Consider the following 16564-nt stretch of genomic DNA (forward strand, 5'->3'; position numbering starts at 1 on the left):
ACGGTTGGTAAACAAAACTATAACAGTTTAATAAATTAAATAATTTAATGTTTAATGCTAATGAGCTAAACTAGTTAATATAATACTTATATTACATATTTTATTTAGCATAACGACTATTATTATAGTACGTCATATTGTCATATACTACGTCAAATAAAACATGTTTTTAAACCTAATTTCGATATTGGGTAAAAGAAAGTTTCACCTAAATATGTCACGTTTTCAACCAAAACGTACCACATTGCCGGTTGTCGATAAGGTTGATTTCAAATTGAAGCTATATGGAAATAGCGCCTTATTGACAGCCTACAATAAGAACCCCTTGTGGTTGAAAATGGTACATATTTGCCGCTTCTACATGTAGTCACGTACTTGTCTGCATCTACGGCAACAGCAGAACTAGAAAGTGCGCCCTTGAACATTTTCAGCAACTTGTTAATTACTTAGAAAATGGGTGTTTCTATTCCTTGCGATTACAGCCTCTATTGCCGAGAAGACTAATGCTAGTTTTGCGTGTCGACAGTAATGTATTGTTGGTAATTAGTTTGGTTTCGATTCGTTTAAATATTAGAGAAATTATGTTGTTTTGGTCCTGTGTTTCATTATGATTGTATTTAAGTATTAATTTGTTTGTGGTAATTAAGCGTGTTTTACAACGTTATTTAACACTAGCTTTTGCCCGCGACTTCGTCTGCGTGGAATCAGTAACAGCAGCTAGAGTAAGTTTATCGCCTGAATAAAGTGTAATAGCAATCATTCAATTTGAGCATAAGCTTAATTTTTGCTTAACATCAATTATCAGGCAATTCATTAAATTTCTCAATTCCATCCCCCCTTTCACTCGCTTTATGGATGATTTCCGACAATTCTGACATAAAAACTATCCTGTCTTTCCCGGGACTATAAAACCTATTTCTATGCCAAATTTCAACTAAATCGGTTCAGCGGTTTAATCATGAAGAGGTAATACACAGACAGACAGGCAGACAGACAGAGACAGACTTCGAATTTATAATATTAGTATGGATTATCTGCTTTACTTTATAAGAACAACCCATTATCTATCTACTTTCTTAATATGAATTGTATATAGGTTTAAAGTCCAGTACGTGTTGCCGTATTTGCTATTTTTAGCTATATTATTTACAGCATAAATATTTCAGCAAGATCTCCAGGGGGGCGATTTTTGAATTTCGATCGCTCGATTTCGTCACTCGAAAATCGGTGGAAAACGGCGAAATGTTATTTTTTGAAATACGAGCGATAGAAATTGGGAATCTAGTGGTATTGAATTAACCACTCGTTTTTAATGCTATTATATAGTAGAATTTAAATGCCTAGTAGTGGAGATATTATTGAACGAAATACACGAAATCGAGCGATCGAATTTCAAAAATCGGCCCCCAGGTGTCATTGTAACTGCTCCCAATAAATTAGTTATTTCTCAGTAAGTTCCTTGTGTAGTCAGCACCCGATCTGTCATTATAGATTGGTTAATACTGAAATTTTGGTACCTACATACTTACTAATTAATATTAAATAAGTATTTTCTGATACACACTACTTAGGCCAAACATTCTAATCATCACAGGCCTTTGCGTCTATTGCAGACGAATTATGCATTGCTGTAACAACCCATAAATATGCAATAAATGATTATCTTATCTTATCTGTTTAGACAACAGATTTGGTGACGAACAATTAAAATTTAAATTATCCAATAACGACAAAATAAATATCCTTAAAATAATAACTGTTTTCGGTGTAGGTAATTTATACTCAAACATTTGTTGTTATCACCATTTTCCTGTCGATAACTGTACCCACGTCCAAGGCGTACCCTCATTGCTACACAAAAAATGTCACATGTAGGAAGGTATTTTAACTTAGTCTCACCTCCTGAAGTGACATATTGATACGATCACTTTGTGCTCTCCCGACACAGTTTCATTATCACTTCGTTCAATGAACAGTAATCCATCATTTTTGTCACAATCACGGCCATCGAATAACAAATAAGTTGCTTTATGCAAAAACTGACGAACATAAGCACACGTTAATCTACGCCAACGGCTCACGGTGCACTGGCCAATAACACTGAAGTTTACGTTGTACGCGGAATAAAAATCAAATTTGGAGCAAGAAGCTTCAAGGCTAAAATGCAGTTTAGTTTTATCGTTTAATCGAATTAACTATGGAATTATGCATACAACCATGATGTCAACATGAACTTGGTGCACTGAAGTCACACGTGAAAGATAACCTTGGCGACAATAGGCCGTTTATTTACATTCCTAATTCTGAACATTATGCACTTAATTACTAACGTACCTACATTAAAAGTTGCCTAGTTGAAATTAAGGGTAGCAATATTATCGAGTTTACTTTAAAATTTAAACTGTGTCCAACTGTTTTAAAATACATGATAAAACAACGCGCTACTTTTAAATTATTTCGTTTTCGTCGGGGTTTCTGACGGTTTCGTTATATTATTCGAGGTTTTTCGAGTTAGGTAGTTCGTGGTCGCATTTCGCGCGACGCACGCTCGCGAGGCCCGACGTGTGCGGGGCGACTGGCGCCTTATCGCCTTATCAGTTGCGATTCGGTTATTTCATTGTGGCTAGTTCATGGAGGGTTTTTATCGCGTTTTATGTCTTACTTGAAGGTTTCCGTGGCCTTGGAAGGTGTGGAAATCTCATCATTTCCTTAATGTAATGAGGTCAACAGGCAGGGCTTTTAACTCCCACGCAACGTTGTCATAGAAGAAGGGTGGTAATTCTGAATTTATAGATATGTATGTGCCAACATTTTAACATTACTCATAGCGAAATAATACATCATCAAATAGGCAGTTGTCGTTTACACTATCAGGTGGTTTTAATAAAATCAGATCGTTCCCAAAGCGAGGTATAATATATAGTGGTCTCTGATGGCATCACATGTATTACCCTATCCTTTCTTGACATTATTCTCGGATTCAACTAACAGTGCACCCAAGACGTATCGACTTCCAATGGCGCACTATATACCTTACATAGTAGATAGCACTGATAGTAGCCATAGTAGGCAATGGTCCTTCGAACCGGATATTTAGCTATAACTTATCGGATGCTACGTAAACATACCTCATTATCAAACAATTTCGTAATATAGGATTATAAACATTAAACGAACGTTAGGTACACCGTGAGAACAGGTCAATGGCTTCGTTTGTTTGAGCCGTTAGTTGTTATTACCATAACTTTGACTAAACACGCTAAAATTAACAGTATGGAAATGTTAAATTGAATATAAACTAAGTAGTTATAATCAACAACGCTCCTGTCAATTGGTAGGTACAGTTTTTTATTCTTTTGTAGTCATAAACTCGCGTGACATTTGCAGATAGGCACTTACAATATTGTGTTTCTAATTGATGTCTGATTTCCTAGAAACAAATATACACACGTGAATTTCTAGCTTCTATAGGTACGCGGAGACGCGGAACGTTGCGCACATTTGTATCGAACAGACACGCGTTATATTACTTATATTATACCTACAGTATAACATTTCTAAAGTCCGCTCTACATATATGGAAAGCCGGTACCTAATCCAGGCAGTTTTACCTAGCCCACGTACCAGTTACCGCTAAGTGAAGACCGTCGACCGCCTCCAGACAACATGACTCACGGAAGTCACGGACACGCTCTTTAATTCACTTTGCGATGCATTCGCTAATTGATTGCGCGGTGAAAAAAGTGTGCACACTCGCAGGTGTGACATATACAGGTTCACTTTTTATTGAGTAAAACTTTTCCAATAAGCTCGGAAGTTCACCTTTTTGTAGCAAAAATAGCACGGAAAGTTCTTCTTTATGGTCAAAATCTAATTCACAAAAATCAAACCATTATTGTTCAGCGGCTCCCATAGAATACAACAAACGTGATTTTTTTGCCGTTATTTGCGTAATGGTACGAAACCCTCCGTGCGCGAGTCCGACTCGCACTTGGCCGGTTTTTTACTTTTTAAAATATGTAGGTACTAGCTTTTGCCCGCGACTTAGTAACCGCAGCTAGAGTAAGAATAGCGCCTGGAGAAAATCTCATAGCAATCTAAATTTGAGCATATTATGCACACAAATTAGCAGGCACTTCGTTAATTATCTCAATTCCACCCCGCTTTTTACTTTCTTAAGGGATGATTTTCGGGATAAAAACTATCCTATGTCCTTCTCGGGGACTCAACCTAACTCTATGCCAAATTTCATCTAAATCGGTTCAGCGGTTTAAGCGTGAAGAGGGAACACACACACAGATAGACAGACAGACAGACAGACTTTCGCATTTATAATATTAGTATGGATAAACACTTGGGAATATAAAAACACCACAAGAAGTTATTATCTGTTAATTAGCTTAGGTCAGTTTTTATTGTTTTGCTCATTTTGTTATTACTGTCCCTCTAAAAAACATAATATGTATTTTGTATTACTGTTAACGCTCAGTAGCCAACATATTTTTTGCATGTATTGACCTATCTCATTAAGTGAAATGTAATATTTCTTTTGAGACAAATAAAAATATCTTTAACCCGAGGTATCCACTAAGAAAAATGCATACAGCCAATTATTATAGCCGCGGGCCGCGTCTACACGACCCGGTCAGCTATCATTTCAAGCTATCGGATAGTGAGAAAGTAAGATAAACGACGTTACATGTGTCGTGCTTACAAGACCGTCGTGTATGATCGTGCGAATACTGCTTAATAAAATCAAATATTTTTTTGTAAGGAACTCATACGTGCACATACAGCTTATATTGCACAATTATTATTTTTTATCTCACAATTATATTGAATGAACGAATTTTAAATCGCAGAATAAGTTGTGCCTTTACCTTTAAAAAAATAATTAAAGAGGGAAATTGTTTTTGACATTTTTGATATGAAGGTTCGATTTGAGTGATGCTTGATGCTTAAATAATGATTATTTTACTTTATTTCCTCGCATGTTTGGAGAAAAGCACTATATGTATATGCCTCGGCAGGAATAACAATTCGTGGATTCGTCTTCTTTATTGAGTTGCCCTTTCCCGGCCTCTAATAATGTACTATAGTAGCCATTTTTTTTGGGCACGTAGACATTTAACATAGAAGGTGTCATATAGATTTGTCTTCATTACATTGTAAGAGTGATATTCGGCTATCAATGCGTTTAGGGCATTTTCGGATATTTTGAATAGCCTATCAATAGGTATACCTATTGATAGGCTATTCAAAATATCCGAATGGTCTATACTATAAGTATAGACTCAATAGCCAAAATAGGTGGGGTATACACCTAGACAGGCTTTATAAATATATTTTTTAAATTACATACTTTGTTGTGCACAGTGGCAACAAAGACATATACTTAACCCAATTCTGTACAATGAGTAGGAGGTCCGATTTACTAGTACCTAAGGGTTTATTATTAAGGTTATTTGTTTCGCTGAAAACTTTATTTTTCATAACTCATGCTCTGAAAGTGGGTCGTTGTTGTTCTAAAAAGTGCGCAGAAAGTGATACCTTTTTGCTCTAGTGCAGAAAAGTGGTGTACTTCCTCTGCGTCCCCGTCCTACAAGCAACCGAGTTGAAACAAAATTGAAAAATAGTGTCTTTATTTCCCCGCCTGGAACAATTGGTTCTAATTTTATTTATGAAAATATGAAAAAAATATGAAAAAATATTTATTAACTAAGAGTTTACAATTCCTGAAAGATTAACTTACTAGGCGCGCCTGTATCACGGGGACCAATAACAGTAGGCCGAGCACATGATTGGCGCGACAGTATCTCGCCGCGAGATAGACTACCCACCTTTTACTAACTGTATGAATTAAAGAGGGACGGGTAGTCTATGTCGCGGCGAGATACTCTCGCGCCAATCATGTGCTAGCCCGGCAGTAGGTAGTTGTAACAAAGAGTGTTATAACCGGTTGATAATTTTACTTAATGTTAGGTTAACTAGGACTAAAAATTCCGAATTGAATCGTTTTTTATCAGAAATGATGTAAGTAAATTGTTAATAGTAGGTACATTATGATACAAGTGTGCTAAGTTGGACATTACACACGAGGCGATATTGTGCGCGCGAGCTGTAAGCGAGCGCGCAATAAGAAAGCCGATGTGTATAATGACCAATGCACACGCGTTTCATACGACGTTTTTCAACACACTTGCGAGAAAAAAAAGAAACTTTCATATTAATCAAATTTTAATAGTTAAAACAGTTAGTATTGTGTGTTTCATCTGTCATACTCGTACGGGCGGCGCGGCGGGCGGGCCGGCCGGGCCGCGCACTGCGCAGGCGGTCGGGCGCGCCCGTGCCCGCCAGTCCGACCAATTAAAGAAGGCTCCCTTTCCATGCATATTATTAGCAATCAGTTAGCTTCTTAACTCAGTCGGATAATATAATGAAAAAGCACGAGTGGAATAATACACTGAAAGAGCACGCGTGTTTAATATCTAGGATTATGAGCCAAAAATCGGTGGAATAAAAACGTCGTTTTGAGCAAGTGTGTTGAAAAATAAATTATTCTTGATTTCTTTTGTTGAATTGTATTTACTCGATTTCATAAGGCGGGACCCAAAAGGAATACACCAATTTTTTTTTAAACCTTACACTTGCTTAAATGAGCAAAGGCAGAATCTTATACAGCCACAGTTAAACGTTTGTACGAAATTAAAATGAGGTTTTAAAGTTATTTAGCACTATATTCATGAAAATAAAATAAAATATAAGATAAAAATTGATAATTTTATTCATTAAATTGTTATTTGATACTTAATTTTTTTTAAATACTTTTATTATGTTGGCTAAATGACTGGGATGCCATTGACTATTGGGAGTTTTAGAATAAAAAAAAGTAAAAAATTAAAAGTAAGAGGCAATCCCGCTGATTTTAATACATAGACATAGTATATACAAGTAGTTATAGACGCGCCACCGAGCGACCGGGGGTAAGAGAAAGAATATTCAAATAAAATTTGGGCAGCATAGGATTTTTTCTCTTTCACTTATAAATTTCGGTATTTCGCCATCGCCTCCTACCTATGATGCCACCTGGTCGGTGATAAGGACAAAGCATGGCACTATTTTCTCTTTACTCTTATAGGAATCGCAATAAGACTATCTCTCTCTATCAAAGTGTCAGGCCCTTGTTTTGATACTACAATGAGCAAATCATTTTAAAATTACTGCAGTTTGTTAATAGTTATTTGTTATACAAGGGTGCAAAGTTGTATTTTACCCGCGAGTGTGGAATTGAAACTTGTTTTAACACACGAGAAGTAAAATACATTTGCACCCGTGTGTAACACAAAACTTTTCCCCTCACTATAGCGAGGAAAGTGCTACATCCACAGGCGTTAGATCATCTTCATCAACTGGAATCACTCATTTTTTTACGATATTATAACAAAAAACTCAAAATTCTGTACTTTTACGTGAGAAGTTTTAAAGCAAATTTTTTGTTGTCAATGTTGACATTTCTGACGTATGAAATGTCAATGATGCGTTTTGAAATTGCATCGACTTAACTTGTGCGTTCAGAATTATATTTAACATAATTATTAAAAAACAAACGTTTATTATGGAATTTTTAGGTTTATGACTTAAAATCATTAAATAAAGCTAAATCTGGTATTATTTTATTAGATTCTCAAATCATTTATTTAATGATAATTAATATCGAACGAACCATTATTATGAGCGTTTTACGTTTTGTTATCTGTCAAGCTACTTAAACACGCTCCATCCAAGGTCAAATTACTTTCCCCACTAGTGGATAAAATGCGTTTTTCCCCGCTTGTTTTAAAGGATAAAAGACGGCTTTCTGAGCTAGTGAGGGGAAAAATATGTGTTTTCGTAAATATTGCAATACATGAAAGGTCTCCGATTGAAAGTCCTTAGAAAAAAAATCATGGCCGTAGGTCTAGTAGGTACTTTAATTACTGCTTTTGCAAAATTGCCTTGTCTTGTTTGGTTTCCTCGCATTCGATATAAAAAGTAGAGTGTTGAACTCGGGTGAGAGGCACCATTTCCGTCTCGGACTATTGGCCAAACTACCTCGACAGGAATGGGTGCCTTTCAACCCTTGGTTAACAATCTACTATGCACGCAGCGCACTGATGCCTGCATGATTCAATAAAACAAGCAAGAAACTACTTACTTAGTTCTTTGTTGATTTTATTGTGTTGTCAGTATAAAGACAAATACATTACCAAAACAATAAAACCAAACACATTTACGAAGTAAGTATCGAAATCAGATAATTAATCTAATTATAGATCGAAATAAAATCTAAAATAATGATATCCTGTATATATACTTTATCTGTCCATATAAAATTTTAACTAGCTCTCAAAACTTTTTGCGCATCACCGTATTTTTTGCACTCTGCCGAAATGTTTGCGCAATGCGCAGTTATTGTTTACTTAGCATTCCACAACGCCGTTATGTTTTATGTTCTGGCTTATTGACCGACATCGACAGCTTCAAACACAAAGGTACATGTACTTTTATGTCGATGTTTTTTTACGTCTAAGGTTGTGAGACTGTCTTGTTCAACCCTACCCTAACCGTTTCTTGTTTTGAGACCTTTGCCCTCTGTGTACACTCATTCAACACGGCTGGCTAACTCTACCTACTGACAAACGTATAAAAAGGCCAAGTTCGGCCTAGCTAACTATATTGGGGTTCATAAAAAATAAAGTCCATAAGGGTTATTTTAGAGTGGCTAGCTGTCATTAAGTGGTCAAATCTACTACGAGGTTTTATCTACATAATAAGCTACCGACCTGTTTCGCTGATTTTAAATGAAATAATACAGAGAATACTGAACGTTTGACCAAACGCGCTTAGAGTTACATACACAAAAGATGATCATTTTTATTGGACATTCACGCAAGCAACTTTAAGCCGTATTTAAATTCTTCCCGTATCAAAATTATCGGCTTATCTACTGCTATATACTACTAATTGCAAGCTAGAAACATACATAACTCAGTTTTTAAAAAGGACACTAAATAGTAACTTCAGCCCTACCACTTAACTAAGACGGTCGATTTTCTAATTGAAGGAAGCTTTATTACTAAATTTAAGACAACGAGAGAGAACGCTCAGAGTAGGAGCGTAACACGAACCAGTTGCACTCAGTCAAACATTAATTTCACCTTACCGAGTCAATAATTAAATACTACATATTCAGCGATTGATAATAAACATAGATGACGAACTAGCTCTGCAAAATGACCCCACACATTTTGTGCCACGGTGGGTGGGGCGTAAATATTGTGCCACGGCGCTATGTAGTTCGCAAATGGCAGCCCGTTGTCACAGTCGTAGTAAGAAGTATTTAGATTATTTCTTTTAGGAAAAGATATGCCTTATTGTGCGGTTGAATGATGTGCTAGCCGTTCCAACAAACACTGAAAATATTATGGGATTACCTTTCACGTATAATTTGGCCATGATAATATTATTTTGATTTCTTTTGCTCAGACAGATCTTATATGGGGATGATGTTATGCATTTTTTAAACATCAGCCATTTATATTAAGATCCTGTTATTTTAAATTTGTTAATGAAGTTGTTTTGATATAGTCCGTTTAATTTAAATTTGTGATAATAAATACTAATCGCCGTTGTAGGTGGCGTTTTATTAATGTGTATATTTTAACTATGTCCCTGGCATCTCGCTGCTATTTATAACTTTTCGTTAAGTTGGCTAAAGGATGTGGCTAATTTTGGTATATAAATATTTGTGACGTATTCAATCAAAAGGTACCACATAGTCGCTTACCATAAGGACGAAAATTGCTTGTATCTTTATACGAAAGCTTGTCAGAGTGTCCTTATGGCAAGCGACGATGTGGTACCTTTTGCTTGAAAACGACACATTCGTGGAAGACCAGTATCACGCGGCGAGATAGACTACCCGTCTTTTTCTATGTTCAAAAAAGGGACGGGTAGTCTATGTCGCCGCAAGATATTGTCGCGCCAATCATGTGCTAGCCCTACAGGGACGGTTAAAATGGTGAGAAACATTATGGTCCTGTTTTAGCGGACGGGAAGTTTTTACTGTATTGCTTTTTTAGTAAGAAAAATGTAAACAGTCAATTATTATAGCCGCAGGCCACGACCCGGTCACTCGATCAGCTATCAACACGTAATAATGATAAACACGTGCGACAAATGTACATGGCCAATAATAAATTATCTATAGTTTGTCAAGGGACTGTCTCATTTCGGGCGTAGACGGAGAGAGTCATGCTGTCTTTGTCTTGCACTGGTGTTGGCGCCCAGAAGAAGGGGATGAGAGTAGTTTTTTTGTTCTTACTTACTGACAAGATTTGCTTAACCAACTACCTATATATCCCATTATTCACTTGACAATAAAATAATAAATTATCATACAAAAATATTGCATATAAAACATGTTCTATATTGCATGAAGCCGTCTACTAACAGACAGTTTTCATTGTCATGTATTTTCAAGTGACAGTGTTACTGCATGGTTACGGCCAATCAGAACGACTAATTTTATAATAGACCAATAGTATTTCGGGTCGGTGAAATTGACCAAGTATAATCTTGTTCAAAGAAAACCCATACCTAAAGCTTCACGTTGCAATTGGTCCGCTGGTGAGCATGCGTACTTTGTAGCCTCTTATAAGCTGATATCTTCTTTGAAGTTAGTTATCCATGTTTATTATCAATCGCTGTACATATTTAACTCCTCATCAACCGTCTGAGTAAAGCGAAGGTCGAAACTGCTAGAAGTAAACTAACCTGGGCGATAGTGGGTGCTTCTGCGGGTCGAAGCGCGTGCAGTCGACCCTCTTGTTGCTCAGCGAAGGCCCGCACGGCGGCAGCGGCGTCGCGGTAACGCTTCCATAACTCGACCGCTTTGTGGTATCTGTGCCCAAGTAAAAATTGTCTTACTGGTGTAGGGAAACCCATCTAAAATGTAAGCTTAAGAATTTTCAAAATGATGTATTTAGTTAGTTAATGTTTTGAATTTTTAAATTGGTGTTCCAAGTTAGCATTCTTGATTTAGTCACCTATTTTAGGAAAATCTTACTGTATGTATAAAATTAATTTTTAATACAGTTGCTCAAAAAGTGCTACTTTTCGTGGCTGTTTAGCGTGCGGAAATTTGGTTTTCGCGAACTAGTGCTTTTTACTTTTCCAATTTTTAACCGACTTCAAGATTTCAAAAGGAGGAGGTTATTAATTCGATTGTTTTTTTTTTTTTTATGTTTGTTACTCCATAACTCCGTCATTTCTGGACCGATTTTGAAAATTATTTTTTTAATTGTAAATATATACATACAGATTGGTCCCGTTTCTGCCAAAACGCAGTTCTGATGATGGGATCCATGAGGAATCGAGGGAACTCCTCAAATGTTAAAGGCATACATATAGTGATTTTAGTATTTTCATCAACAAATCAAGCACTTACATTTAAAAAAGTGACATTTGATGAAGTGGAACTGCTGATGATGATCAGAACGGAACTCTTCAATGACGCATAGTTCACGTTTGGCGATTTGTCCTCTTCGTTATGTTTGTTAAGCAAGTTAGGTTTTTTAAGAAACGATTTTGTCAAGCTCGAGTTCTGATGATGGGATCCATGAGGAATCGAGGGAACTCCACAAATGTGAAAGGCATACATATAGTGATTTTTGTATTTTTATCAACAAATCCAGCATTTCCATTTTAAAAAGTGACATTTGATGAAGTGGAACTGCTGATGATGATCAGAATAGAACTCTTTAATGACGCATAGTTTACGTTTGGCGATTTGTCCTCTTCTTTATGTTTCTTAAGCAACTTAAGTTTTTAAGACATATTTTTGTCAAGCTCGAGTTCTGATGATGAGACCCATGAGGAACCGAGGGAACTCCTCAAATGTGAAAGGCATACATATTGTGATTTTTGTATTTTTATCAACAAATCCAGCATTTACAATTAAAAAAGTGACATTTGATGAAGTGGAACTGCTGATGATGATCAGAATGGAACTCTTCAATGACACATAGTTCACGTTTGGCGATTTGTTCTCTTCCTTATGGACCATACCCAAACTTGGACCCGGACTCGGACCCGGACCCGGGTCTGGACATGGACCCCAACTCGGATCCGGACCCGGACCGAACTCTGATCCAAACTTGGACCCGGACACGGACCCGGACTCGGATCCGGACCCAGACCCGGACCCGGAAATGCTACTAGAAAAGTGGGTTAGGTTAGGTTAGGTTAGAACTGTGATCCTTACAGAAACGAAATGCTGTCAGAAAAGTAGGTTAGGTGAGGTTAGAACTGCGACCCTTACAAAAACGAAATGCTACTAGAAAAGTGGGTGGTTTTACCTCCTTTTCTACATTATTAGGCAATATTATAATAATTAGGCAATTAGGCAAAAGATGGATTAGGATAATTAGGTAAAATATGCTGTCTTTTTCATTTCATTGTCTGGAATCTAAGAGTACACCATCAACAATAAGTAAACGTTCAGCGGCATCCCCTATTGAAGTCGGTTTTTTTTTCTTAAAAATTATTTTAAATCTATACTTGTTCCAATTCATGACTACTTATTGATGAGTGTTAATATTAGTTTCCTTTAAACGTCGTAATGAACATAAAAACCTACTGTTAATGTAAGAATTCTAAAAACATGCATATTTCATATTTTATTACTTACCTCTTCATTATAATAAGTATTATAACACGTTTATTTTTTTATGTTGAAAAACCGTTCTTAATAAGTTGTCTGAATGGAACGGAACGCCTGTCAAAGAAGAGGCGTTTTTTCTTACTGCAAGAATGTTGTAAGTTTCCAAAGACAACATTCGATATTGTTTTTATAAATATATGATACACCAATAATCGTAAATAACGATATTTAGGTAATAATAGTACAATGTTTTATATTTACAATTGTTTCTGTCTTATAGAACATGCATTTGGAAAAAATAAACTCATTGAAGTTGAAATTGGAAAAGTAAAAAGCACTAGTTCGCGAAAACCAACTTTCCGCACGCTAAACAGTCACGAAAAGTAGCACTTTTTGAGCAACTATATTAAAAACTTATTTACAGTACACATGGTGCTACTTTCTGGCACTAGTGCGTAAAAGAGCACTTTTCGTGCATATGTTGAAAGTTTAAACGGCCATATGTACTGTAAAACGTTGTACGATACACGTGCGAATAGGTAATTCGCAACTCGTGTCGATTTAAAACACTCCCTGCGGTCGTGTTTTAATTTATCGCCACTCGTTCCGAATTTCCTTTTTTCCGCACTTGTATCGTAAATAACTATTAGCTAATAGTTCAACTCACTATGTTATTAAAATAAAAATTTGAGGTTTAAATTTATTTGAATTATGCAGAGCGTTTCGGCACATTCGGTTGACCAATGATTGTGTACTGACACTGACCTGTCACACAGCTGCGTGAGGTTCCTGCACGTGTGCTCGTAGGCGGTGGCGGCGTCGTCCAGCTCGCGCTGCATCTTGGCGGTGACGGCGGGCTCGGTGGTGGCCGCTAGCGGCGCCGCCGACGCGCGCAACTCGCCCACCAGCTCGCCCGAGCGACGCGACAGCGACTCGCTTAGCGTCTGGTGAGGAAAATACTCTTGTAAAATTACTTCAAAACACAATGTTTAGACTTTTTTTTGACATCATGTCAAACAATTCTTCAGAATACAGCCCATTGTACAAGCGGTAGAACACACACAAGGAGGCAAAGTCTCTCCTTAGACTTAAAGGTTCAATACCGCTTGTGAGTTTGGGATCGTGGACGATTCGTACAGCGCGCCTTTGGACCGAGTCAAGGGTCCAAGCTGGCATCCAGGTGCTCCTGCCCAAAGGTGACAACAGTACTCCATATGGGGTCTGACTTGCGATTTGACATGTAAAAGTGCCCCTGTGGCCTATTTGCTGAATAAATGTTTGATGTTTGATTTATATAGCAGCAGTCTTTGTCCCGGAGTAAAGTATCGCCTCGCTTTAGATATTGAGCACACCGAGTTATTTGGATGCCAGCGAAGCCTTTCCTTCCAGGTGGCTACGGAATTGGACGTCAGTCACTGGAGATGTCGACACCGAGATTAGACAAAGGAATGTAAAATTTGTTTATATTTTCACTTTGAAAATAGGCAGAACGGTGGCAAGTGGCAATCATGACCTCTGATAACGCTTGACCACTGTGTCGGCAATATGGCCATTATTGGCAACTAGGTCTATAAAAGGAGTTTCTTAACTCAGTCAAAAATCTACTTTCTGTTGCACGACAATGAGCCACCGGGGAAGTTGCGCTAGTCTATACCAGGGGATCTTTTCATGAAAGCTGGTAACTTGCAATACCAGCGGAAGTCTAATAAGAGGTCCTTGCTTGTACTGCACGTTTCACGAAACAGGCCTCAGCTTGAACAACTTTGGGAACAAATCAAATTATTTTATTAAATATTTCGATTTGTTTTTTTTTTAAGTAGTCACACTACTATATATAAATTAAAAAACTGTAATAGATGTCATATATTAAAGAAAAAGTGACGAAGCCCTCCAGTGGTGAAGGCCGGATTCGAACCGGCGTCTTTAGCTATCGCGGCTAACGCCATGAACACCTAGGCCACCCCGCCACGGCGGTGCCCGTCCGAATTTCTCGACTATATGCCATCTTAGTAAGACTAGGCGTCTTTGACCAGCTCTAAGGGCAAGCAGTGCGCGCTTGCACCTCCTAAACGAATTCCTTACGGATTTACGTTGTAGCGAGAGAGACTGGTGCTGACATCTATGAACAAGTTTGGGAACAAATCAAATTATTTTATTAAATATTTCGATTTGTTTTTTTTTAAGTAGTCACACTACATATAAATTAAAAACACTGCAGCACTGCTTGCCCTTAGAGCTGGTCAAAGACGCCTAGTCTTACTAAATAAAATGGCATATAGTCGAGAAATTCGGACGGGCACCGCCGTGGCGGGGTGGCCTAGGGGTTCATGGCGTTAGCCGCGATAGCTAAAGACGCCGGTTCGAATCCGGCCTTCACCACTGGAGGGCTTCGTCACTTTTTCTTTAATATATGACATCTATTACAGTTTTTAAGGCCTCAGCTTGTTAACAAAGCAGTTTTCTTAATATATTTATTAATTGCCAGCGGCCCGCTATTAGGCAGGGTTTTAGTCCGCGACACAAAGCGGAAAAACACGTTATCGGCTACAACCTTAGCGCGTGGCTCGAAAAGTCACCTCTAATTTCTCGGTGGCCTTGAGCAGGCGGTCGTAGTCCACCTGCCCCTGCACGGTGAGCAGCTCGGCCATGTAGTCGGCCTCGCGGACCGCGCCCTGCACCAGCTCCAGCTGCCGCTCGAACCGCCGCCAGAGTTGAACTTTGGCCCGCAGGCGTGCGCTCAGCTCGGACGCTTCGGTTTCTAGTTGCGCGTGGTTTTCCTATATAGGCGATAGACAAATTTATTTTATCTACGCACATATCGTTAGTGCTCTAAAATGCGTTCAGAAACCGTAGGAAATGACCAGCATTATTACAACCAATTTTACTATGAGAACTTTCTTACCTGTGATAGTAGGTAAAATGTGTATGTGTTATTACATTATAGATTTTTGTAAGGTTATGAGTTTAAATTTGGAACAGCAGTCGAAACTCAAGTGGGTCTCTATTCTAGTATCCTGTATATTAAAACAGTTATCGATACGAGACGTCAATTCAGTATGTTTTTTGAATATCAACCGCACGACATTTGATCTCGAGTGACATGAGGATAGCGACTTCATTCGTTTGTCTATATTATAAAAAAAATCGTCTTCACGGAGGATCGAATTGCCGCCATTACTGTTGTCATTTGTTTATTGGTTTTTTGCTGTTACGAAAGTAGAACTTTAAAAAGTTGTTTGTAATTTACATTTTAGTTGAAAATATGAGTAGTTTGTTTCTGTATTTGTTTAAATTTATTTTTTATTGCATTATTTTAATATCTATAGTCTATAGATATTTTACAGGTAGCACTAGTAGCAATGCAGGTCATTTCCCTACGGCTTCTAAACCGATAGAGTACTAATGATATGTGTGTAGATAAAGTAGTGTATACAATACATAATTAGGCCCTAAAACACTCGTGTGATTCTATTATGAAAGTCGCTTACGCTCGTTTCATAAAACCACACTTGTGTTCTAAGGCCTCTCATTATGTATCAGTTGCATAAACTACTATTTCTCAAACATGCAATGAAATATTGATATTATGTTCTTCATATTAGGCTGGGAAGTACCACGTCTCAGGCGCGGCTAAACGAGGGGTCTGTATAGAAATTTCATACAAAGTTGCAGGCCTAGGCCGGGAAGTGGCATGTTGTGACAAGGGGGACGGGGGAGTCACAAACTTTGTGACGTCGCATTAACTTATTTAAATTATTTTATTCGCTGTACAGTTAAATAACAAGTTTTTGGAACGACAATCGTTTTTAATCGTTTAATTTTATTTTCTAATCTGTTTTGGGTTATAAAATTACCAGAGGG

At 37.6% G+C, this 16564-nt stretch overlaps 1 protein-coding gene across 9 annotated transcripts in view; it reads right to left on the reverse strand.

The window, feature by feature from the left end:
• Positions 1-16564, reverse strand: part of LOC134745501 (muscle-specific protein 300 kDa) — a 298426-nt gene that overhangs the window by 23988 nt on the left and 257874 nt on the right. For all 9 annotated transcript variants that reach the window (XM_063679556.1, XM_063679613.1, XM_063679589.1 and 6 more), the window contains 3 exons: positions 15280-15480; positions 13469-13647; positions 10816-10942 (listed from right to left, as the gene is read on the reverse strand). In XM_063679556.1, coding sequence (XP_063535626.1) covers positions 10816-10942; positions 13469-13647; positions 15280-15480 — 507 coding nt within the window. The remainder of the gene's footprint in view (positions 1-10815; positions 10943-13468; positions 13648-15279; positions 15481-16564) is intronic.

The sequence above is a fragment of the Cydia strobilella genome, chromosome 1 (assembly GCF_947568885.1).
Source record: "Cydia strobilella chromosome 1, ilCydStro3.1, whole genome shotgun sequence".
Lineage (NCBI taxonomy): Eukaryota > Metazoa > Arthropoda > Insecta > Lepidoptera > Tortricidae > Cydia > Cydia strobilella.